Here is a 24,998-nt window from a genome sequence, read left to right as displayed (position 1 = left end):
GCGCCCAACCGCCCCGAAGGAACTCGTGTCTATACGTGTGTATACTTCCGTTAATTCCGAATCTGTGTTGGAACCGTACCGCGTATACTATCAATCCCGTGTCCGTATACTGCGGAGCACAATTGCAAACAATACAAACGTTATGCGATCCTGGCTCCTAAGAACAGACGATGGAACTTCTGCGATTGTGTCTATATGCACGTGTATACACACCGACGTGTATTATCCCTTCTCAAGGACGAGCTATTCTCTCTTCAGGATAAGTAGTCAATTTTATGAGCAGTTCCCGCAACCTCCTGCAGGGAACTTCTCAACCGGAAGGACACGGTGAATTTGATACCCTTTCGTACAATTTCCGCGTAGCATAATCACCTCGCCTAGATCATACGTAGCTAGCTACTCTGCGTTCACGGCGGTTCTATCGTACGTGCGATACGATACGTGTCTATGCCAATTTTATTGCGCGGCAGAATATTATGTGTATGCAATTTCGTAAATTATGGATGTACACATCGAGGAATCGTGCCGCGAATACGAATCGTTCAGCTGCATTACATCAATTCGACACGTGCGAGTTGCTGCGCCTGATCGAAAATGTGCGGAGTGCGGTGCGAAGTGAAAGTTTGTCAAGAATTTCTCACAGTTCATGGGTGGCGTATGGCGTGACCAATATCGAGGATATCTCTTCGGAGATGGAATACAGGAGAGGGAATGATGAGAGAAGAAATCGTCGAATAGCCGGGTAATTCACTTTCTGAGGAAAAGTCCTGCAGGTTTGATTGCGTGTTTCACTTGGCGAACACTTCCATTGAGGAGAGGAAAAATACTTGGTGTAAGGTGGCGGAGGGATGCCGAGGATGTTATGAAGAGAGAAGCGAGGGAAAAGTACGTACGTGGTCTAGAATCGGTCCAAGGTGTAGGGAGGAATATATAGGTATATTATATACGTGTACGGACTGTACGGTGTGGGAGTAAGAATTGGAACGGAAATAAATCGAATTTGAGAACTGGTAATGGATGATACCGCTGGTTTCACCAAGGAGAATCAACCCCTAAATTGGCCTCAATATAGCTCTTGAATGGGGCTCGTTAGAAGGCTACGTTATACGTACACCTTCGCTTCACGCTTTTGGATTCGCGCGGTAATTGGGGCTCATTGACGGACACTTGGCAAACGAAATGTCGACTCCGAGCCTTTTTGTGGGTATATTTTTTCGGAAACAAATCCCATCCCGATATTAAGACGGTGGAAAACGGACTTTCCTCATCCAGTTCCTAGCTCGGCGGGTCCCCAAATATGACGAGAGGTTGGTATACCAGACTGCCTAAGGTGCGGTACACCTGCGGCAAGAAAAAACCTCCGAGATATGTTCGCATGGGAAAGGATTTGGCGAGAACAGACAGAAGACAAATATTGGCTCGAAACGGTTCCCCGAGGTTTTCATCCCTCGTCGCCGCGTGTTCTTCGGAGAATAGGGAGAGTGGTTCCGGGATGATCTGATGCTAAGACGGCTCGTGGGATCCTCCGGTTCCTCGGGTATTCACGAGGGAAGAAGGTGTAAGTGACGAGCCCGAGAGACACCTTGACTGTATCTTCCTTTTCCCCGTGCACGTATGATATTATAGATAAACCTCCCGAGCCCCGCGTCGGAACGTGGCGCAGCTTTAAGAATCGGATAAACTGTTTGAGAAGTGGTTTTCTGAAGAACCTTTGGCCCCTGCGCAGGAGAAACCCATCTCTCGGCGCAGTTTAGGCCTCGTATATAATTCACCGGGAAAACTACAATGGCACCGCGTCACTTCGACCGCGCGATGTGGTATCGAAGAAATTCCACATGCCACGCACGCCGGCTTTCCGGCCCGTAAGAGCAAACCGGAGTTCGGAAAATAATAAATTTCTACGATTTTCGACGTCAGGACCCGCGCGGGCTTCCCATCAGCAGTCAAAAGGCACGCTAGGAAAGGGTGAGGAGGGAAATGAGGCACGAGGAAGTGAGAGGGGGGAAAAGCTGGTGCAGAAAACAGGACTCGGAGGTGTTGCGAATGGGAAAAAATGAAAATAAAATGAAAACGCAACGTATAAGACGGATGAAATAAAAAAAATAAATAAAAATACAACAACAACAACAACAACAAAACAACGATTATACACGAACAGGTGCGATAATGCGAAACGGGATTAGACCAGGCAAGTCCCAAACGAGAGGGATCAAGCGGGCGCGAGATGGATTCCACCCCTGTGACCCCCCCCCCCCCCCCCCCCCCCGTCTTCCTCTTCAACGAAACGGCTGAAGTGGATACGAAGTGGTAGAAAAGTGGTGAGAGCTGAAACGAAGTGAGCAGACCTCTTAGAGCGCGAAGGCGAAAACCCGGGAAAATAGCGAGGACCGTGAAAGTCTCCAGCTGATATACCCCTCGGACCCCGCGGAGCAGGGTCGACTTGGAACGACCTCCGACGTATATCTGTATCCTGATGTACACCTACCACGACCCTGGGATTCGGATTTTTCCGCGACTCAGATCTTCCCGAGATCCCGGATGCGCGTCACCCGTTGCCTCCGTGATCCGCGCCGTCACAACCGCCGTATTGATAAAAATATGAATTCAAACACACCGAAGAACCGGAGCCAAAATCTCTGACAATGTTTTTGCTTTGTGGGCAAGGTTCCGTTTGCCTCGATTGTGCGATCGGCGCGAGAAAATTCACGGACTGGTACACTTCGTCGATTCACTGATTGACTGGTTGGTATTGTTTCATTCTACTGATAATACATTGGCTTTCGCGAAGTCGATCACTTGGCCGTTCGATGTGTCAAAGAATCAGTTTTTCATGATCGCGACGTATTCGTAAATATGCTCTGGTGCACCGCTGTACGAAGAATTTTATTAAACTGTTTGCAGATATTCCGAGCCAAGGCAAAACTTAGTTCCAACGAACCTTCAGATTTAACTCAATTATTGTTAATCTTAAATTGTGAAATTATAAATTATTTCCGTACGTCAAATTACGACGAAGCTTGAGTTATTGTTACATGATCGAGGGTGGAGCACGGAAAAAACTCATTCCTAATATATGTATACCTATATAAGTTATATGATCTGTACGAGTACAGCACTTATTTGTCAGTTGATGGTACTTTCTTTTGGAATTATCGTGCACTTGGATGAAAAAAAATATAGAATTCATAGTCAAATTTCTTTGCTGAGACTGCTACAAGAAATAATTGAAAAATCAATCATCTTGTATGCACTTTTAGACACTATTCACTGTGTACAATAATTAGAGGTATCTCTTTACGACGTCTTACGCGCTCCGACCCTAAAATACAGAAACTATAACCCTCGCGCTCCTGAAAATCGGTTTGCCTAAGCAGGCGTAGTTTTATGAGCGAATCCAAATTCGGCACTTGTACAGTCTCTCGAAGGAGGCAATTCCTTCAGAAATCCTGTATATTACAACTGTTATATATGTACTTATATAGGATAGGTATATACGTATATACACATTCCGAGAGCTTGCAGGGTGTGTGGAGACTTCGAATTCGATGCTGCGGGGGGTTGCGAAGCAGAGAGAGAGGCGCGGGATTCTGATTTGGAATCCCTTGTTACAGCGGCTTACAATCTTCAGCCAGCCCGACCACCCGGGCCCGAATTCGCCAACCCGTAGTCAGCCGTACCTCCGGTTCTATCGTTTCTCTGTTCAGTGGCTCGTACCCTCCACCGAAAATTCGAAGACACTTCGATAAGCCGCGGGGGATACGTGGATACGCTCGGCGTCTTTCGTTCCTGGAGGTGGCGGCGCCGAACGAACGATTTCGACGCTCTCGAATTTCAAAGTTCAACTCTAAATCTCGCTAACTGTACGGCGCTTCTACAAACGACACAGTTTCGTTTTACCCTGCATGCACCTGAGCCGACAATATGAGTAATGCTGCCAGCAATTATCGGTTATACCGGAAAATAATGAGAATTGAAAACAAATTAACAAACTACCACGTTTTTTTAGCACTAGAGACAAGAAAATACAGCCGTACGGTAGTAAGAGAGTCTGTATTCGGCTGACACAACGTTTGGCAAAAGTATATTTTAGTTTTGATTACAGATAAATTTGTTGAATTTAGCAATCTGTCCGAAAACGTCCGAAAGTTAACCGTGTCAAAAAGTATTTCATTAAACTTTTCTTTGTTCCAATGTCAACCTCTAAACTTACGTACATGCATTATTTAACAAGATTGAATAACTACATTGAGTTACAAGAACCGTAACCACCATTTGGATCGTCGAGTCTTGTCGTCATTGCCTACCGAGAAACACAATTTTACCGGAGAACAGTTAACGCTACGTGACCGGATCTGTAAGTTCAATTAACAATTAAAAGTCCTGTAATTCCACGCAGGTTTTCTAACCAACGGATATAAAGAGGTACTAAAAATTCAGAGCCGCGTGCAGCCGGTTTGCGTTACCAACCAATATCAGAGGACGAAAGAATTTACTCTACTTACCTGGATTTATGGATCACGGTAGTTTACGGCAGATCGTGCCACGCTCAAGGAGGGAACAGGATGTGTCGATAACGTTCCTTCCTCGATAGCAACGATGCTTTTTGGCTGCGATTAATCTCTTATACGAAATAATGTCAAGTGTTTTTCTCTGTACGATCATCGATACCCGTATCACGCTAGCAGCGTGTACCAGTGATGCGAAGGCTTTGGCGTGTAAGTACCTGCTGCAAAGTAAAAGGGACGAGAAAAAAGCTCGGTGAAATGTTTTTTCGCAAGCAAAATTATTTTCATTCTCTTTTTCGGTTGAAAAAAAAAAATAAAAAAAAAAAGAAATGCCCTCCGAATTTTTCCTCGCGTCTTTTTCGTCTTTTTCCCAACCGGTAACTAAATGAGAACTCTGAATGCTACCGTACTACCGCAGTGGTTTGTTTCCTCCCTTTTCCTCGCACTCATCCCCGTCCATATACCCCCTTGGCCCTCTTTTCTGTTGAGTGAAGCGCACCGAACAGCGTATACACATATACCTCGAATATGGAAACGCGAACTCTTTGTTGTATTTTCATTTATCGTCGAGATGTAACGTATTTTCAGTCAAAATATAACGCGATGTTATACAATTTCACTTGCGAATCTAGATTGTGTTGTTGCGTGCCAATTTCACACCGTTCACAAAACTCTGCACATATCGTTTGCCTTCGTAAATACAGGCCGAAGAACTTTCAAGGCTTCGATTTCAGAAATTGTGTGTAGAAATGTAAAAAAAAAAGTTTTTTTAAACGAGCAAATCCTGTCGAGTGTATATTTAGCCATTATTTCTAACTGTAATGAATATAATAATTTTATGAATCGTTTGATTCGCCAACGTAGTAAAAAGAAGCTTCACGTGCATAAATAAGTAAATGCGAAAATCGATCATTGAGTCATACATATACAATACAACATATACAATCGCATAATTTTTATGCATTCTCCTCTCATCGGGGCGATGAGTGACGTTTTCCGTAGGTCCGTACGACACCTCGCGACGCTGCTCCATCAACGTTATTTATGCAGTACACCTTAAATTGTATTGCCTCGGATAACGTGCGCGCTTTTGTTCGAAATTTAAAAGCTTTTCGCGCTCTGAATAGAGCTATGCCTGAAATATGACAGATCGCGGCGTCAGCCTCGCCAACTTCGTTGTGCAGTGCGGCACGGAACGGAGGCAAGGGTGGATTTTCCGCGGATCGAGGGATGGAGGAAGTTCGGCCGCTTGATCCTGCACGCGTGTTAGTATCCAACGTGGCTAGGTACCAACGTAGTTCGCAGGTTCGCCCGTTCGTTCAGGCACTCTCTCGCCGCTTCCATTGTCTGCAGCTTGATTTCCGATAAACGCTTCTACAACCTGCCACCTACCCTAAGCATTCAATTTTTCAACCTGCACATAAACACCCGGAAGTAATAGTAGCCTCAATAGCTGGCTGCAGTCTTCATTATCGTTATTATAGTACGCACAAATAACAAAGCTGGGGAAAAGTTCCGTACAATTTTTTGAAACAATATGTCAACAATAAAAACACCAAATTTTCTCCCCACGAAGAGGTGGACTCGACGATTCATGCGATATATAACACTCGTGAATAAAATTTATACCGAACAAGTTTATACAAATTATCTTTTAAGTAATTCGGACTTTCATAACCACGAAATTAAAATTCAGATTAATGCGAAAATGAATACACAAGATGCACTTCAACAAACTTGATTTTATTTAAATTATAAATTTTTTCAAAGTAACAGTACTAAACCATGCTAGACAGCCGGTGTACATTTCGGCCAGAAGTACATTGCGTGTTATAGCTATGTGTGATATACCTAAGTATATATGCCTAAATGTATGGTACCACTAGATTAAACTCAACTTTACGCTAGACCCATACGTTGTATAGTTTGAGAAACTGCCCGGTGCCGGTTTTGCACTTCATTTTTTCATCCGCTGAAATTTTTGCGCCACTCGCATTAACTCGAGAGCCAAACTTCATGAATAAGCCCGTGTAAAACTGACGTAATATATATTTGTAATTATTTCGTGGAGTTATAAAATTGCTATTTGACTTTGAGTGAGAGAATACTATTTATTTATTTATACAGTGTTTCAACTACACTTAAGAGCCACGTCTGAAAAGAGAAACGACAACGAATTTGCTCTAAAAATTCTGAAACAGGCGAAGGGATTTTCAGTATTCCTTAATAAGAAATTATCGAGTCAACGACTGTGGGGAAAAATTCCTCTGCAGTGTTATCATTTGTGTTTCGGGAAAAGAATTAATGACTTCCGATTTCACCTGAATTTCACGTAAATACAAGAAGCGAAAATCCTGACTAGCGTATCCCGCTTTTTACCTAATTGCACTTCAAAGGATTCGCAAACGGCTTTAAGAAGATAATCCAAAATTTTGTCGATACACCAAACCTTCGTAAAGAGTCCCGTTTAGGGTGTGAATAGTCGAATACCGAAGTAAACATTACTTATTTAAGTTTGATTAAATGCTTTCAGGTTGCCTGGATAAAGTCGGATTCGAGGGCGATTTTGGCCATTCACACGCACATGGTGGCCCATAATCCACGGCTCTCAGTAACCCACAATGGCCACAACACGTGGAAACTCCACGTGGCTAATGTCCAGCGAAACGACTCTGGAACTTACATGTGTCAAGTCAATACTGACCCGATGCGCAGCCAGGTAAGTTGGTGTAATACATTGCGCTTAGCGAGACGTACATGTTTGATTAAATCCAATCTACATGTGTGCTGTAACCGCGAATTATCGAGAAACACATCGCTGTTTAGTCAAGCGTATAACGTGAGTGACGTTTATCGTGATTAAGGCGAAAATCGGTGTCGGAAAATTGGTTTCATCGAATTTTGCGTCGTTCGTGACAATTTCTTACCGCGCTGTATCCTCCTCGTCATACTTTTGCTTTGCATGCGTGATTCGGTCATCCGGTAAAAAATAAAATAAATGTGTCGAAAAACACGACACATGTTATTTTTCGGGCTTCCATATACTCGGTAAATGTTTTTTTAATTTATTAATTTGAAGCTCTTACGTTGAACGTGATGAGAGACGCTGGGATAAAATATCCTGACGGCAAAAACTTTCGTCTGTATTTTCATTGCTACAAGGTTTTCCAACCCTACCAAAACAGAGCCTTAAGAATTATCAGTCGCAATATTAGTCGCTCTGTTTAAATTTAGACCGAACTAGCAGAGTGAAACTCTTTTTAAAATATCCAGCCACGCGGAAGCTGGTTTCTAATTTTTCGTCAACCGCACGGTGAGTTGCACACGCGGTGAGACAAGGAAGAAGAGCAAGCAGCGCAGCTGTCAAGAGCAATGTTAATCCGCGGTCCATTTTGCGGTTGTAAAAGAGCCGCACCAAGCCCGAATAGCGGAAAGGAGTAAAAGCCCGATATTAACGTGACTTAACATCCCCCGTACAATATTCGACGGACAGACAAGCAGCCGGGCTACATCCCAGAGATTTCGGTAAACATGGACACCCAGCTCGCGCACCCTTCTATCATCAAATAATACCCCGCATGCAAGTACGCGCAATGCGGTGCGCAGCGCAATGTCGAAAGTATAATTAAAGTACGTGCGTACAACGTATAAATGATGGAATAACGAGATGGAATTTGAAAACAGATGGGGTACATGGAGGTCGTGATTCCGCCCGATATAATGGACCTCGACGACTCGACGGACGGCCTAACTACCGAGGAGGGAGGCAGCGTGCGACTCAGGTGCCGAGCTACCGGAACTCCGACACCGGATGTCACCTGGCGTCGAGAGGACGGTCGCAACATCGTATTGCGCAACGAGCACGGCATCAAGCGGGGTAAGGAACGACATTTCGTTTTAATCGACTCGAGTCCTGATTACTAATTAGCGAGGGTCGAGAGCCGGAAGGGTCCGATCCCTAGGGACGAAACGCCCTTTTTCGACCTACGCGTCTTACAATTGGCTCAACTTTTGTCTACCGGTTGTGAAAAGAGCGAATTGTAGGTGTAGAGATTTTAAACACCGGCAAAGTGAACTGGGTTTGTTTCAAAATTTATCTTCCTCCACGGAAATTTATTGTTGGTATGTTTTTTACACACGTCCGAAGAAATGGATGTAACCTGTGGAATAACTGGAAATTAGAGTAAGTTCTATGTGTGGAGATATAAGAAAATCAGCAAAGTGAACTGGGTTTGTTTTCTTGTTTTCATTTATTTGTTTAAAATTTATATTCTTCCATGGAAATTTATCGTATGTACGTTTTTTGCGCACATCTAAAGGAATGATTTCACCCAGCGGTATGGACTGGAACATTCACCACCCTTCAGGTTTCATCTGGTAGCGCGCTGTTTAGGATTTTTCTGAGGAGAGCTGAAAAAGTGTACAACGAACTTTGACGCTCTCCTTAGCGCGGGTTATACCATAAGCTGGAGCAATCTATCCGAGAGAGCAACCAGCCTTTTTGACTATGAGTGATCGATGTTTACTTTACATACGGCTCACGCCTCTCCAGATCCTGCTATATCTATCCTTCTTTCTCTTTTCCTTCACCTTCGCTCTTCCGTGTTTTCATATACGGTATGCAATATTCATTGTGTACTCTTCGAATCACGGGGGTGAATATATATACATATCCATATATATATATATATATGTATGTTCTAATATTTTACGAAGGGATAGAAGTGCTGCACACGTTATTATGTATAACCTGGAGATGCATCATCTGATTTTTTGAAGGGTGTCGACGGCGTGGAGAAACCTATTTAATAAATTGAATCGCGAAGTTGGCGAAACGTGCATCGGAATACCGTCATTAACACGGTAAGATTGAACATTTCCTAACTCAGCTGTGCCACGCGTGCCTACCTACGTGAGAAATCGATTCACACGTCGACCTCCTGCATCATAAATACCCTTTTTCACCGATCGGCATGCAAAACCGTCCTATAAGCGATTCGGCGGTATCACCCCAAAAGATCTCTTTATCGTACTTGCGTATTTATAGCCCCCGTTCCCCTTTCTGGGTAAGTTATCATTCCGTAAACTCATCGTCGATGAACAGCGTGTATGAAAGTAAGAATATTTCGAACGGATAGCCGTAGCTAAAAATCGATCCTTATACATCCCCTGCGGCAAAAAAATTCTCTGATTCTGATCAGGGCCAAATGAACGGGGGTTTCTGTTCCAGCGGTAAAAAGCACCGAGGGTGAGCAACTGCACCTAATCGGCATATTGCGGCAGGAGATGGGCTCGTACCTTTGCATCGCTTCGAACGGTGTACCGCCTTCGGTCAGCAAACGATATTCGGTACGCGTGCACTGTAAGTACGTCATTTCGATTAATTCGTCCCTCAAAGCGAAACCTCAACTCTTTTTCACCTATTTTTCCAGTCCGACCGCTGATCAAAGTCGCTAGTCAGCTCGTAGCCGCCCCGGCAAACAGCGACGTGGTCATTCAATGCTACGTCGAAGCTTCTCCGAAAGCCATGAACTCCTGGTACAAGGATACAGGTATGATCATATTTCGCTGCTTTTCATACCGAAATGCTTCAGGTACGTATCTACTCTGGGATTGAACTCCGAGGAGCGTAATATTATTCTCGATTTCCTCTAGGCAAGGGCTATCGAGTGGATTTTTATTGCTACGATGCAAGGGAATAGAAAAAAAAAATACGACGAAAAACAAAACTTTCATTGTATTTTCCACCGTCCGCTGGGAAAAGTTGTTTCTGCATTACTCCTCGAAACGCGTTCGTGGATCTTGGCGGCATAACTCGTTCGCAAACGATCGTTCCTCCAATAACCAATAACCGAACTGCCGGGAACTAGGAAACTATTTTTCTTCGAACCATCAAATGCAATTTCCGCAGAACAGACGTTATTTCACGTACATAGCATATAAACCGGAAACTGAAACAGTTTACTCATTGTTAGCCGATAGCGTTCCGGAGCTAGTACTAGAGTCCCGTCTATTCGTATCCTTTAAACAAGCTGCCAGATATATTAATCGAACAAACTTTCCTCCAGCATCACTCCAATAATAAATCGCAATGATCTGTTTTTCAGGTGAAAAAATCCTCCCAAGTAGCAAGTACCTCATGTCGGAGGTGGCGACCAGCGATTACTCCTATCAGCTTAATATGACCGTTCGAAGGCTCGAGAAATCAGACTTTGGAAGCTACGTGTGCTCCTCGGAAAACGCCTTTGGCAAAGCTGACGGCGCTGTGCGGCTCCAAGGTTTCCGACTCGATCATTTATTACAATTTACATTAGCGCACGTGGCATTCCCCCTGAGAACTCCTCGCTGCCGCTTACTCAGAGAAATATGTCACTTCCTGTTATGTTCAACTACGTATATATATATATATATATATATATATATATATATATAGACATTAGATAGAAACAATTCGACGTACCGCAAACATAATCACTGCTGAGTGTTGGAGTGAGCGGCAGTGCCTCCGAGATGGTATACGGACGTTTCCCCCGAGAATATTGAAGAGAAAACTTGACCCTTGCAGAGTATTGCGTCTGTATAACTTATCTGTCCATAGAAAATTCTCGGACAGTTCATCACAGTCGGTTAGGTTCGTCGGAAACTGAAATTTCAACGTACTGTACAAGTACAATTTTTCTATGGTATAGTACTTTCACCCCCGGAGATTATCTAGATATATTTGTTTTCGGTATGAGTTTTTTCTCCACTTATTTGACCACACTCGATTCGTAAAACAAGAAGCACATGCAGACGATCAGATCAGAGATGTCTTTTCCGTTAATTTATTCATTGCGGAGTGTTTCCTCGCGATAAGAATTATACACAACGATACAGAAAATAGTCCGCGTGACTTCGGGAGTAAAAGTAAATATCCGTTTGTTCTTTGGGGATGAAAGCGTTGTAACACGGATTGTAACGAAAAACTCGGAATTTCTACTGCGAACCAGGATGAAATCGAAATTTCAATATCCACGCAAAGTTGTAGTTTCAGTTTCCCAGTAACCATAAACCCTTTCAGAGCTGCACATTGTGACGAAGACGACGCTCCCGTCGGTCCGGGATTCCGAGCCGAGTAACAAGTCCCGAAAAAAATCGCCAACGTTGAAATTGAACAAGAAGATACGACCCAGATTGTCGGCCGAAGCTGGTGTCGAGGACCTGGACGAGTCATCGATGGACTTCGAAAAAGGTGGAGAAACGCATCCGACGGTTATTTCTTCCAAGTCTGGCCGCGGCGACGATGCTCGAGGGGTCCCAAGGCCCCCGATTGGTCCCCCTCAGGCCCCAGCACCTGCGCCTGCGCACTCGCCGCCGACGGAGGTGGCGCTGTTTAACGAGGGTTCTGCGGCGCGACGCAACTGTCGGTTCGAAGCCCTGACGATGACGGTAATCGCCGTCGCGCTGATACCCCGCCTAATTTACTAGATGCAAGGGGGGGATCTATACCCCCGTCGAATTATTGCTCGCGTGTAGGATCGTGAAATTCAGCGAATAACGCGCGTCGTATCGCCGGTAATTACATCAGCCGTCGTGATTATTCACGTGGTTCGAACGGCCCGCGCAAACTTGAACACTGTATAATTGCCGAACCTTGGATATACTGTACAAAGTTTGTTCGATCCAGCGACTATTCAATATCGGGGTTCCTGGCAGCCTGTATTATAGCAGAACATCAGAAATTTCTCATTTTAATGAACAATATGCTCAACGGCGGGAACTTTGCCTATTTTAAAAAACTGAGTTTACGTTCTACGTCAAAGTCATGATCGCGTAACAAGCTAATGTCAAATCATTCTCAGAAAAAAATTCCATCACGATAACGGAGCATTTTAACATGGAAATATATCCCGCTAGTGATAGAGATTAATATTTGTTCCGGATATAATTTTGAATGTGTAAAGAACACTCTATCTTGTTGTTCAAAATTCATATCGTGTCGTGAACTCAGTTTTTGCGCAGAAGCATTTTTCGACCCGAAAGCTGCGTGGAGCCTCTTCAGCTTTCCTGTGCAGAAATAGGATTCACACACGCATACACATAGCGGATAAATGAACGTAAGTATCAAGGAAAAAAAATTTATCTTACATGCTGCGTTATTCGAATGACAATAATATGTAGTTAATATTATTCGTATGCTTTCACCTAAAGTATTCGAATCTGACATAGAGTTTCATATTTCACCTGAAGTAAATGTTCCATTTTATGGAATCTTAATCTAATTAAATAAACAATAATTATAATTATGATCATAATGAAAGAACCATCTGAATGAATATAGCACATATATATCTGTATCATATAATAATATAATATAGTATAGTATATTAAATCTTATGTACAAATTTCAAAGAGTGATATAGTCGGTGCCGTTGAAACGACGAGGAAGCATCAAAATTTTGATTCTCTATAACCAATACCAAGGAATTAATATTTTTTATTCATCGTTGTGTGATACATAATCACCTGCAGCGAAGTAAATTCAGATGTATAGATGTTTCGTTGTACGGGCAGCGATATTAGAGACGATTTGTAAGGTTATCCGTACGATTATAAATGCCAAGTTTAAATTTAGCCTGCTCCTCCCGCTGATGAATCAATTTCAGGGATTATGATTTTTCGATGTTGTTTTATGTTGCGCGTAATTCGTACATTCCATAAAATTCCAGTACGAGTAGCAAAAATACATTTTTGATTAAATTTTACGAAACCGATTTCATTGAAACGGTTTTCTTACAGCTTAGGCGTTATTGCTAAAATACAATACACAACTCAATGTTTAAATCAAGAAATGAATGATGTCGGACCGGTTCAACACTTTTAACCAGTCGAATTGTTGCATTTTGTTGAGACAATCCGCGGCTTGGATGAGATCTGCTGATCAGGCACGTTGAAATATTTCACTTAGTGTCCGGGGATCCATGATTAAATTTGAATTAGTAGTTTAATAATTATTGGTAAAATTGACGGTAATTTTATAATGGGAAATCTGAAAATAAGGAAACAAAATTTAATTAGCTTGTGAACAAATTGTTGTATAGACTGAATATTATACATATATTTCTATGATATATATTATTGTAAAATATAATGTGCATATATACACAACTATGAATCACATAATGCCAATGCTGTTACGTGAACGGCCAGCAAATAATTAAATCTTTATTGAATATTGTTGTCCGAATAATAATAATAATAATAATAATAGAGAGAACTGAAATTTCACAAAGATTTCGACGCCTGAAATTAATTGCTACTCAAGGCTCTGGGTTGTAAATTTAAAAATGAATTATTGAGTAAACCAGCAGAATCATAATGCCCTGTCCTCTTATATCGTAATCTAGTATAATGTAAAAACATGTGACAATAAAACATTTCTTACTGTACGTCGTTTGCACGATATATAGTCGTAATATAAATTCGCCGTATACTCCCAGAAATACAATGCATTCGTAAAATGATACCGAACCCATGCGAAAAGTTGAGTTCAAAAATCCGAATCGACAATGGTTTATTTGCGAAATACCTACGCATCTGCAGCATAAACGTCAAACAAACCCCAATGTCTTACAAGCGATTTAACGTTTAATGTGGCAAACATAAAAAATACAAAGAAGTAAATTTTCTTAAAGCTCAAGGGGAATGTTAATGCCTCCATAAATTGAATCCCTGGTACATCGCGATCACAAGGAAAATGATAATGTCGCATCAAGAACTCGTATCTCTTTTCAAGGAAAAAAAAAACTCCGGTGCAATCTACGCAGCTTAGTCGAAGGAAAACAATAAAATTTCGTTTGAATCAAAACCGCGTCGGTAATTATACGCGAATTTCGTCAAGGTCGCATAACGAGGATCTTGAAATGTCGGAAACAGACTTCCGCAACGCTGCAACTTGTCAATTACGTAAAACTTATTTTGATCCTCCATTAGCAATATGGTCGGTGCTGATTACGACGGAAAGAAGCATTCCGGCGTTTGGCCGTTATCGACATCAGCAGGAAACGACCCACTTGCTGGTCTTTGCGGTCTTCGAGCTTCTACGAATCCGGAGTCGGAATACCCGGTTCAGTACGGGACAGAGTCCCATTGTAACAGTATCTATTTACTCTCTGGATTTAGTGCATAGTGACAAGACTGTTGATCATTTGGCAAGGATGTCACGATTCTGCGCTACTTTCTTGGCGATCGTAGCCTTCGCGTGCTACATCGAACTCGTTTCCGGTGAAAAATGGGCGAAATACTGGATCGATAAAAACAAAGCATATCCATATTTCGGGAGCTATGGTGTTTCAAAATTTTCGTACCTCGATAAAGCACCTTCTAAATTGCGTTCAATCACGTATTACAAGTGTAACTTACCGAATATCGAAGGGTGAGTACATCGAGTACATCATACGCACACACACACGATATTGACTGTTTTAATTCCAACTTCCCGGAGTCACGTTTCATCGAGTCAATCAAACAGAACCGCGAAGAATCGCTGACTCACGCTTATTAATAATATATGTTTGATAAACTATTGGGAAAAAATAAGTATCAAAGGTAATCGGTACATATTCAGAGGTGATGGAAATTTGTAAAATCAGGGCATCAGGCATGAAATGAATTCTCGTTTGTAAGATCCGGAAAAATATATACAATTACGAAAACAAGAGCTTTTAGATTGTACAAGATTTTTTTACCAAGACTAATAACAGCTTGACTATGACTGATTCAAACTTTTCCATACTGTGACAGTAAATTGGAATTACCGCTATTTGCAGAAACGTCTTTTATCGCTTCCGAAATACTTTGGAAAATTTGGACATTCACGAGTCAAATGTCGAGACTATAAGTTCAGACGCATTTTACAAGCTGATACACTTGAGGAACTTGACTCTCTGGGGAAATAAATTGCAGAGGGTTTTCCAAGCTTGGTTTGAGGATCTGTATGAATTGAGAACATTGGATCTATCCTTCAATCAAATTTCTTTGATCGACGAAGAAGCTTTCACGAAAATGCCCAAATTAGAAAATCTCTATATTGAGCATAATCTATTGGTTGTCTTGAATCCGGCCGTATTTACGTACTTGAGAAATCTAAAGACAATACGGCTCGGAAGAAATCCGTGGGACTGGTGGTGAGATTAAACATTCTACCTTGAAACCTCAATTTTGGAAATGTATAGGCTCACGCATTTGGCGTAAATATTTGATATGTTCTCGTTTTTCGTTTCAAGGTTCCGCACGCTAATCATGCGGCAGCTGGACGACCAGCGTGTCTCCTATTCAAACGACTGGGAAGATTTTAAATGGATAAGCCACGTTATCTGGACTTGTATAGAAAAAGATCAAGCGAAAAATGACGACGATACGATACTCGATTGCGCATCAGCTTATCTGCTTTCAGAAACGTCAAAGATTTCTAACACCGATCAAAAATACTGCAGCCAAGAAGCGAGAAATCTTTACAACTGCGAAAAAAATCACGACGAAAAGAGAAACGTGTCGATGACGCCAAAAGTTGTAGTGCGAAAAGTTTTCCAAGCATTTATTGGCGCGGTTAACAAAATGCTGTATCCAGACGCAGAGTTAACTTATCGAGGAGGTATAGCAGCTCCAGAAACTAGGGGGGAAGAAATTGCAATCTTCGGAGATTGACTACACGCAGTAACTGGCCTGCCCTCTTTGGTATGATAATATGCTAGGAATTTCGTATACGTGGCTCACAAGGTTCCAAAATCATAAAGTAATTACAAATGCGAATTACCTATACTTGTTTTATTCATTATGATTCTTTTTCTTTTGTCGGAAGGTTCTGCAGTCGATGATTTTAACATTAACTTCCATTTTATAATCGCATAACAAGTTTTTGTATATCTACTCGCAGTGTCTTTTTTTTTTATTAATAAACATTTCCCACTTTAATTACAAATAAATTTCTAGCTTCAGTTTTAATGCATAAATTCATCGTACTTTTTTCACAGCGGTACACCGGTATGAAAAATAAATAAGATCCGATATTTATTCCTGCTATCAATTTCATTTGGTTCTGAAATAGTACCTACGAAGGGAGACGTACAAATGTACAAATTGCGTTGTTCTTTGTTAATTGGACAGTGTTGTGTACGTGATACATAAATGTCAGACTGGGGGCTACCAATAATGGTCCACCGATTTATAGCCGGAAACAGATTGGAATCGTCTCCACAGGAGAAGGATGTGGGCGTCGGTGATTTCCGGGTGTCTAATCGTGATTCAGTGCCTATGTTTGAATCGAATTGACAAAACCGTTTTCTCTTAAAGCAAAGGCTTTTCATTCCCTGCCCATCTCTACTGTTAATTTTAGCAATCATCGCTTAAATGGGGTAGTTTTTCCGACTCGAAACAGTGAATTCCATGTCACATGCCGTTTCAATTAAGCTCTGAATGATACCGTGCATCGTCAATTTTTGAACCATGAAAATAGCTCCAGTTCACTTCGTTTGCTGATCTTTCACACTTCACGTTCGCTGAGTTTCCGATTGCTGGTCTGAAAATTATTGCGAAGATGTCGTGCGCTGACTGTAGTAAAAAATCAGGTACAATAGTGCCATGCGTATTGCGTTGAGTATTTTATCACTCTATTTCCGCTCATAATCAACCTGATGAAGTTTGACCGACTAGGCCGTTGTTATCTCCACCATAGATTTTACAAACATGGAGTGAATATGCTGACGTTTTCCTTCAATCCAATCCAGGTCCCAGTTTATACTCTCTCTAATCTCCATGTATGTAAGCTCTGTGATCTTTACAGGTTCTATCTTGGAACAAGTCTAAAGTTTATACTCTGTTAAAATCCCTAGTCAGGTCGGCATTGTTTCAAATATTGATTTTAAGCTCGTACATTAGCTTGCGGTCAGTACGATGGTGTGACGATACGAATGATGGATGGGAGAAGGATTCGACTCGCGGATGTCTCTTTTTCCGACACCGTCGACACGTTGAAGCGCAGAATTTTCACGACATTGCAAAGTTCTTGCAGAAATTTGGGGTTCGAAAGGGGCGAGGCGTGGCCGCCTGAAAGACAGAAGCTATGGGCGTACGGATGTTATTTGGAGAACGGCCGTACACTTTCGGATTATCACCTAAATTCCGGAGATAGAATTCATCTGACGTTGCGTATCGACGAATAACTGTTCGCAGATATGATGTACAAAGCAAAGATTCATAATCCGGCAGATCGAAAACATTAAAAATTGGAACGTTGCAAATTTTGGCAAGCGTTATATTTGTTTTTACTGCTATTTTCTACGGAAGAGATTCGTTGACGGGTAATCAAAAATTAGCGCGTAATAATTAGAAAACAATTTATGTAATGGATGTTTTATTTTTTCTATCTAATATTTTCGTATTTTTTTGTTTTTACATCATTATATATTGCGAGAAATAAATTAAAAATATAACAAGACATGAAGTCATTATCATCATGCTATATTCATTTCGATATTCGTTACTTCTTTAATTTATTACGTTAAATACTATAGATTATAAATATAAAACTTTTGACACGTGTTAAAAAGAAATATATATATATATATATTTATTTATATATCGCCTACCCATAACCCTCGATTTTGCAATGGAGCTTCTAATTTTCCCTCGCAAAATCTATTCGAACAGGGAAAAAGTAACACCTCCATCATTTTAATAAACATGCAAGAATGTGTTAGTTGGGATGAGATAAAAGGACTTTGAACATCAACGAACACGGTAGGGGAAAAAAAGATCCCGCTGCTATAACGCGATAATCTCTTTTATGCATTTTGTATAGAAAACGCATACGTATAAAATTTCATTATCTATTTTCAGATATACCCTCTATCCCTATCTATTTCGTTACACTCATCATTATACATTGAGTGTTTCAAAAAAACCGACTATTTTTTTTTTCGAAGAACATTGAAAAATCTTCCGAGTGTCCCTCAAAAATGACCTCGGTAAAATATGAGCTCTTAATATTGATATTTAGAGGTGGCGATTCTCAATTTTCTATTTCCCATTTAAATAACATGGGAAAAAATTTTTTAAAAATTTAGAATTTTATTGCTCATCATTATGCTCATTGATCATGCTGATCAAATAATTTGAAAATTTTGTTAAATATTGTCGTTTTAATACATTCTTATGGATCAAATTTCTTTAGGGTCATGTACGCTTCCAACTCACTAATCATAAATTTCATACAGTCTATTGTAATGTTAATGTAGCGTATACATTCGTGTAAGTAAAAATATTTACACAAAAATAAGAAACTGTCGACTTTGAGCACTGGTTTATCAAGTTTCATAGTGCACTGTGTCTTATTTTCAGGTAAATACGGTATACGTTGAATAAGGCGAATATACGTTTTTTGTTTACCAAATATTAGTCTATAAAATTTTACACATATATATATTTATGTCTTCTCTTTTCATCTGATGCTGCAATTGTACATGGACGTTTAATTCTCAATACTAATCTTTACACGATCATCATGCAATTTAATATTTTCATATGGCAACACTAAGTGGCACTGGACGGATTAAAATCATCCCAAAAATTGGGACTGCTCCATTCCGTGGAATGTGGCAGTTGAAGAGAACAAAAAAAAATGTACTTATATGTAAAAATGACACTGGATCGAGTGATGACACGCAAATGATGCTAAAGATCAACTCGAAAAGCCAGGGTTGGTGTGCTCAATGACACAGCGTCGACAATAGCGTTTAACAGCACGATATCCAAGACAAGTGACTTTTGGACAATCTCCAATATTCAATTGCCGCAAGCCACGGACATAATAGGCAAGAGCTTCAAGGCCATCATCAGTTATGCGTTCACAGCCCCGTAAAGAAAGCTTTTTCAAGTTTGGACAACCTGTTGATAGAGCCTCCAGGGTTGCATCACCAATGTCACACTTCCCGAGGTCAAAGGCACGCATGCGAGGGCAGCCCTTGGCCAATGCGAGGACAGCAGTATCGCTGAGTGCTTCGCATCCTCTGGCATTTAGGTATCTCAACTTGTAGCAATGTCGTGCGACAACTAGGATTCCAGCATCCGAAACACGATCACATTTGCCAACGGAAAGGTACCTCAAAGACGGACCCAAACGCGCAGCTAATTCTCGCACACCAAAATCTGTTACTCTTCCACAATCTGATACGGAAAGTTGACGCAAAGTTCCGCAGTATGAAGTCACAGCAACAAGGCTGGCATCGGTTATTCGTGCACAACGTCGTAAATAAAGACAAGAGAGATGAGGCATGCGAGAAAGGGTGAGAGCAAGACCAGCATCGTCCACGCCGTGGCAATCACTCATATCCAACGATTGGAGCTGCAGAGCACTGCGGTGAGTATAGGCTCTTGTGACAAAGGCACATCCGGTTAAGTCTAGCTCTCTTAAATGCATACAATTGTCCAGTATTGCTGCAACAATGTCATCATTCACATGTCTCAGGTGACGCAAGGCCAGAGTCGTCAGTCTTGGCAAAGGAAGAGCCGCTAGGACTCCAGGATGTCCGCTGGCTCCGTCCAGGATGAGACGATGGATTCTGGAATGGTGGCCATGATATGCTATTGCATTCATAGCTGTAGTCACGCACTGCGTATGGTCCATCTCTATGTCGTGCCATAGGGAGGGATGCCATGCAACTTCTCGCAGTCGATGGCATGTTTGAGCTACTGTACATCGTTCCTTGGTTGTAAGCCAGTCAAAAATCTTCAATAACAATTCTTCGTCCAATTGGCACAGAGTCTTTTGCTGTTGATGCTGGTGTTGATGTTTGATGGGAGCTGTGACGTTTGAAGTAGACGACGATGACCTGCAAGCACTATTGTCCAAGGTGTGGTAGCCCAAGTCGCTCGTGTCTGGGCTTGGCCTGTACAGTGGCAACTTCTGCACCAGATATCCAACTCCACGATCGGAACCATTCTGTTCGCCAAAATTTGAGAGGAGTAGGGGGCACGATCCATCCATTCCATTCTCCACCCTGAAATCAGTAGCATCCGTGTGAAAGAAACAACAGAACTTGGTTTGGCTTATGAGGGTGAAGTGGTACATATGGTATTCATAGTATAGATTGATGAAACTGAAATAATGATAGTTTTTAAGGTGTTTCATACGATCTTTGTAGTACGGTAAGACAAGTGGCTCTCACTTACAAAATTGTCAATTTTTCCAAGTAATGCTTATTTGATCGGTAATGTTTATCATATTGTGACGATTTGGCGGTCCTTTGCTTTCATAACATGACTGGTAACGATTGTGACTCTAACATTAGCTTTGGAGTGTGGAGAAGCACACGCATTTTTCAAGTACTTCTTTAATAACGTTTCAAGGAATTTTAGTAATTCAGTACCTTCAAGAACGGGTAAACAGCGCTGACAGGTGGTTTACCATTCGGGATTTAATCCTAAGCGGAAGTTAGTTAATGATAAGTTTACAGCATGGTCAATAATTACCTCGTTTACGACAAAGTAACAATATCGAGTAGTGGGATCTTCACGAGCAGGGAAAGGCGGCGGAGGATAACAACGAATATTGTCGACCAGCTACACGGCCCTCCATTTTACGTTCCAATTCATAGTACACGGTTCAACTACACGGATCCTTTTCCGCGGTGATCCTTTGTCCTTCCTTTCACTTTGGTGCGGTTGGCCATCCACCGTACTTTTAACGTCTAATTGAAAGTACGTGTGAATAGCACTGAAGAGTATAAGCGGGCAAAAGTAATTGTCTTGAATCGTGACGACCGCCTGTTGGAAAATTAATCGTTAACCAAACGGTTTACTGTAGAAACTGGAACCTGGAAGGTGAAAATTACAAGTGGTTGACCGCCTGCGGCGTTGGCCATTTTTAAATGCAGCGTGTTAAGGTACGCTTTCACGAAAGCTGCATTCGACATTGCTGAATTGATCGAACAGTAACGTTTGTAAGATTTTCCCCTCTACGCGAAATTAATTTCGGAATGTACCGACGTTTTTTTTCCTGTAGAAGTGAAAGAAAATCAGAAAAGAGTTACTCTATTATTGACAAATTGCGTAACGTCACCTATGACGTCGCAGCTATGTCCAATACATTTTCACGGATAGTTATTCGCTGTCGTGGCGTCGTGCTGCTTGCAGCCTGTGAAAATCCAGCCATAGCTCGAGTTAGACGGAGACGTAGTACAGTCGGTTAGTTCTGGACATGTCGGAGGTGAAGTGGCGTCTCTTTCTACTGGCTACTGTGCATGCGTGGGATCGTCTAAGCAAAAATATTCTGTTACGATTCAGCAAAGGGAAAAGCGTGCGAAAGAGACACCAACCTTTGGTATACAAGCTTTTTGAAGGACTGTACCGGTGCAAAAGAAACAGCAGTTCACCTTCAAGGCATCCTTCTCCCTCCGGAAAACCAAGCGTATACATAACCATACAAGTGATTGTTCCAGTATTATTATATTTCAGTGAGAAAGAACTTCGGTTCAGTTACTTGACGTTTTGACGTGTTCTAAATCATTTATCGAACACTTGGCGATTGATATTACGTTATTAACGCGTGTGAAGTGACAAACTTACCTGCGAGGAGCCCTCAAAAGTGAACTAAATTTTCTACTTACGTTAATATGCTTACAATTGATTGAGATTGAGTTTGTATCTTGTAACCTGAAAATCTAAGAGATGTAAATATTGCTTTTCTACGTATTTACTACCCACAAAATCGGATATTGCTGCATGGTGAAATTCTGGGCCGGACACTGCGCAAAGGTAATGCATTATTTACTCATACGGTTATCTGTTTCTTTGCGGTGGAACACGATCAAAAATTTGTAAAACTGCCAGTGAGCTACATCAGTTCGCTTTTCACCCATTTGTTACAAAAATAACGTTTGAAAAAAGTTTTGTAACAAGCACTGTAAATTAACCAGTTGACATGTAAGTGCTGTTCAATTACATTGGTGACAAACGAATTATGTATATTGTTTTTTCAGCAAAATGACAACTCCATCGGCCAACGTTCCTGTATCTGTGATACTTAAAAATAAAAGCGAGTTTGAGGATGAGCCGAGAAAAAAGAGCAGGGAAGATTGGCGCAAAGCAAAAGAGCTAGAGGAGGCTCGGAAAGCAGGTACTGCGCCTGCAGCTGTTGACGAGGAAGGGAAAGATATAAATCCACACATTCCTCAATACATCAGCGCTACACCTTGGTATTTTGGTGCAGAGGTATTTTTTGTTGTCAATTTTTTTCCTCGGATAAATCAACCATCGCCATAATCCTTGATAAAAACGAAATAATCTATCCAATGTCACGTTAACAGGGCCCAACACTCAAACATCAAAGACCTCAACCTGAGAAACAAAGACAGTTCAGCCACTTGGATGAATGGTACAAACGTGGTGTAGATACAAGCAAAGTAGCAGTAAAGTATAGAAAAGGAGCTTGCGAAAATTGCGGAGCTGTTACGCATAAGAAAAAAGATTGCATGGAAAGGCCTCGAAAAATTGGGGCTAAATTTACTAATGCTAATATTGCGCCAGATGAATTTGTCCAACCTGATTTATCTGTCGATTACGATGGTAAAAGAGATAGGTGAGAGTGATGAAAAGAGAAGTAATAATTGTCCATTACATTTACAAATAAGCTTTTTTTTATCACAAATGTAACCCGTTTTGTTTTTTTAATTATCAAATTAGATGGGCAGGCTATGACCCAGCGGAACACAGAGCTATTGTTGAAGAATATCAAAAAATAGAAGATGCCAAGAGACAAATGCGTGCTGATAAATTAAATGCAGAAGAAAACGACGAGCAAGATTCGGACAAAGATGAAGACAAATACGTAGACGAGGTGGATATGCCTGGTACAAAAGTTGACTCAAAGCAACGAATTACTGTACGAAACTTGAGGATTAGAGAAGATACTGCTAAGTACTTGCGAAATTTGGATCCAAATTCAGCATATTATGATCCCAAGACGAGGTCTATGAGGGACAATCCTTACGCAGGGACGGATCAAGAGTGAGTTCTTTACCTAATGTAATTTTTCCTCATTCATTGATTTATTTAAAGTATTTTTCATCCATTGTACATTCTGCGACAATACGAGATTTTATAAATCTTCTGTTCCTTTTTCTGCAGGGTTGCTTACCGAGGGGAAAATTTTGCACGTTTCTCTGGTGACACTCAGCAACATGCTGTTGCACAGCTGTTTGCATGGGATGCTCATGAACGCGGTGTTGATGTTCATCTTTTGGCCGAACCCACTAAGCTTGAATTACTCAAACAGGAATACGATAAAAAACGGGACGAACTTAAAGACGAGGCACGTGGTGGTGTGATTAAGAGATACGGAGGTGCGGAACATCTTCAGGCACCACCTGCCGCTTTGCTACTTGCTCAGACTGAAGACTATGTCGAATACTCGAGATATGGAAAGGTAATGAATTGAGTTTTACGACATGGCCATATCTGTTCAGTGCTGACAATTATTGTCGATAGTGCATTCGACTCATAGAAGTATTCAATATTCCAATCATTGATGTTTCTCCAGAGTTTGATCGACTTGACAATTTTTAAAAAAAATTTATCAACAGGTGATTAAAGGTCAAGAAAAGCAAGTGATACGTTCAAAATATGAAGAAGATGTTTTTCCAAACAATCACACATCGGTTTGGGGTTCCTACTGGGAAGGGGGCCATTGGGGATATAGGTGCTGTCATTCATTTGTTAAGAATTCCTATTGCACTGGTGATGCTGGAAAACAAGTTACAGATGTACCAACCCCGGGGCCTACCTTAATAGATGAACAGAACCAAAAAGTAAGAGAGACTGACATATTAGAGACCAAAGAGGAACAGATGGTAGTTGCACGAGATGCTGAACAAAACAGCGATTCCTCAGTCAATGACAAGGACTCAAGTGATTCTTCAAATGAGGAAGAGAATTGGAAATCAAAAACAGAACGTAAATCAAAATCCAAAAAGAAGAGTAAGAAACGAAAGCAAAAGGAAAAACGAAGGAATAAAAAGGCAAATAAAGATGAGGATAAATTGAAAGAAGCTTTAAGAAAAGAAGTTGAAAATCAAAAGGAAGCAGACAGACTGCTAAAAATGGATGAACGAAAACGGCCTTATAACAGCATGTTCGAAGTTAAAGAACCAACTGCAGAAGAAATTGAAGCTTTCCAGATGAAACGAAAACGTGACGAAGATCCTATGGCACATTTTCTGAATAAATAATCTTAATTTTTGATCCAGACAAATCGAATTCAATCTGAAAATTTTATTTGTCGATTAATGATCAGAAACTTCAAAATCTGTACAAAGAACCTCCGTTATTAACGTAAATCGTTTGTTTACCGAAACTTATCCCGTTGTTGTATTTATTAAAAAATAATATCTATTGACAATGTAACTTTGGCTGCAAATATTTAGTTCCGGATAATTTCTTCAAACCAGTGCTCCGTTTAGT

At 41.1% G+C, this 24,998-nt stretch overlaps 4 protein-coding genes across 8 annotated transcripts in view; 3 read left to right on the top strand and 1 right to left on the bottom strand.

The window, feature by feature from the left end:
- Nucleotides 1-13,933, top strand: part of LOC107217130 (lachesin) — a 66,613-nt gene extending 52,680 nt beyond the window's left edge. For all 5 annotated transcript variants that reach the window (XM_046744332.1, XM_046744333.1, XM_046744331.1 and 2 more), the window contains exons 4-9: nt 7,039-7,224; nt 8,190-8,382; nt 9,736-9,867; nt 9,938-10,057; nt 10,613-10,783; nt 11,566-13,933. In XM_046744332.1, the coding sequence (XP_046600288.1) occupies nt 7,039-7,224; nt 8,190-8,382; nt 9,736-9,867; nt 9,938-10,057; nt 10,613-10,783; nt 11,566-11,972 (1,209 nt within the window). In that variant the 3' untranslated portion in view covers nt 11,973-13,933. The remainder of the gene's footprint in view (nt 1-7,038; nt 7,225-8,189; nt 8,383-9,735; nt 9,868-9,937; nt 10,058-10,612; nt 10,784-11,565) is intronic.
- A 672-nt stretch (nt 13,934-14,605) lies between these two features.
- On the top strand, nt 14,606-16,495 carry LOC107217127 (leucine-rich repeat transmembrane neuronal protein 3). Its single transcript, XM_015654501.2, has 3 exons — nt 14,606-14,919; nt 15,314-15,670; nt 15,770-16,495. Exons 1-3 carry the CDS (start codon nt 14,702-14,704, stop codon nt 16,188-16,190), a joined length of 996 nt encoding a protein of 331 aa, XP_015509987.1. The 5' UTR covers nt 14,606-14,701; the 3' UTR covers nt 16,191-16,495.
- Nucleotides 16,496-17,878: 1,383 nt separating this feature from the next.
- LOC107217129 (F-box/LRR-repeat protein 7) lies at nt 17,879-21,402 on the bottom strand. The gene is made up of 2 exons (XM_015654504.2): nt 21,012-21,402; nt 17,879-20,539 (listed from the first exon to the last, which is right to left on the bottom strand). The coding sequence occupies exon 2, from the start codon at nt 20,524-20,526 to the stop codon at nt 19,222-19,224; it is 1,305 nt and encodes a 434-aa protein (XP_015509990.1). The 5' UTR covers nt 20,527-20,539; nt 21,012-21,402; the 3' UTR covers nt 17,879-19,221.
- Nucleotides 21,403-21,706: 304 nt separating this feature from the next.
- On the top strand, nt 21,707-24,941 carry LOC107217128 (pre-mRNA-splicing factor Slu7). The gene is made up of 6 exons (XM_015654502.2): nt 21,707-22,295; nt 22,520-22,751; nt 22,847-23,118; nt 23,223-23,546; nt 23,667-23,964; nt 24,122-24,941. The coding sequence occupies exons 2-6, from the start codon at nt 22,524-22,526 to the stop codon at nt 24,764-24,766; spliced, it is 1,767 nt and encodes a 588-aa protein (XP_015509988.1). The 5' UTR covers nt 21,707-22,295; nt 22,520-22,523; the 3' UTR covers nt 24,767-24,941.
- The last annotated feature ends 57 nt before the right edge of the window (nt 24,942-24,998 follow it).

This window comes from Neodiprion lecontei, chromosome 6, assembly GCF_021901455.1.
Source record: "Neodiprion lecontei isolate iyNeoLeco1 chromosome 6, iyNeoLeco1.1, whole genome shotgun sequence".
NCBI classification, from domain to species: Eukaryota; Metazoa; Arthropoda; class Insecta; order Hymenoptera; family Diprionidae; genus Neodiprion; species Neodiprion lecontei.
Note: the sequence above shows the minus strand (reverse complement) of the source record. Positions and strands in the feature narration are given on the sequence as shown.

Bases quoted from the DNA above. Each gene is read 5' to 3' on its own strand.
- LOC107217127 (XM_015654501.2), top strand. From the start codon at position 14,702: ATGTCACGATTCTGCGCTACTTTCTTGGCGATCGTAGCCTTCGCGTGC. The intron at 14,920-15,313 runs GTGAGTACATCG...CGCTATTTGCAG, and splicing joins AACTTACCGAATATCGAAGG to AAACGTCTTTTATCGCTTCC. The intron at 15,671-15,769 runs GTGAGATTAAAC...TTTCGTTTCAAG, and splicing joins AGAAATCCGTGGGACTGGTG to GTTCCGCACGCTAATCATGC.
- LOC107217129 (XM_015654504.2), bottom strand. From the start codon at position 20,526: ATGGATGGATCGTGCCCCCTACTCCTCTCAAATTTTGGCGAACAGAAT.
- LOC107217128 (XM_015654502.2), top strand. From the start codon at position 22,524: ATGACAACTCCATCGGCCAACGTTCCTGTATCTGTGATACTTAAAAAT. The intron at 22,752-22,846 runs GTATTTTTTGTT...TCACGTTAACAG, and splicing joins CTTGGTATTTTGGTGCAGAG to GGCCCAACACTCAAACATCA. The intron at 23,965-24,121 runs GTAATGAATTGA...ATTTATCAACAG, and splicing joins AATACTCGAGATATGGAAAG to GTGATTAAAGGTCAAGAAAA.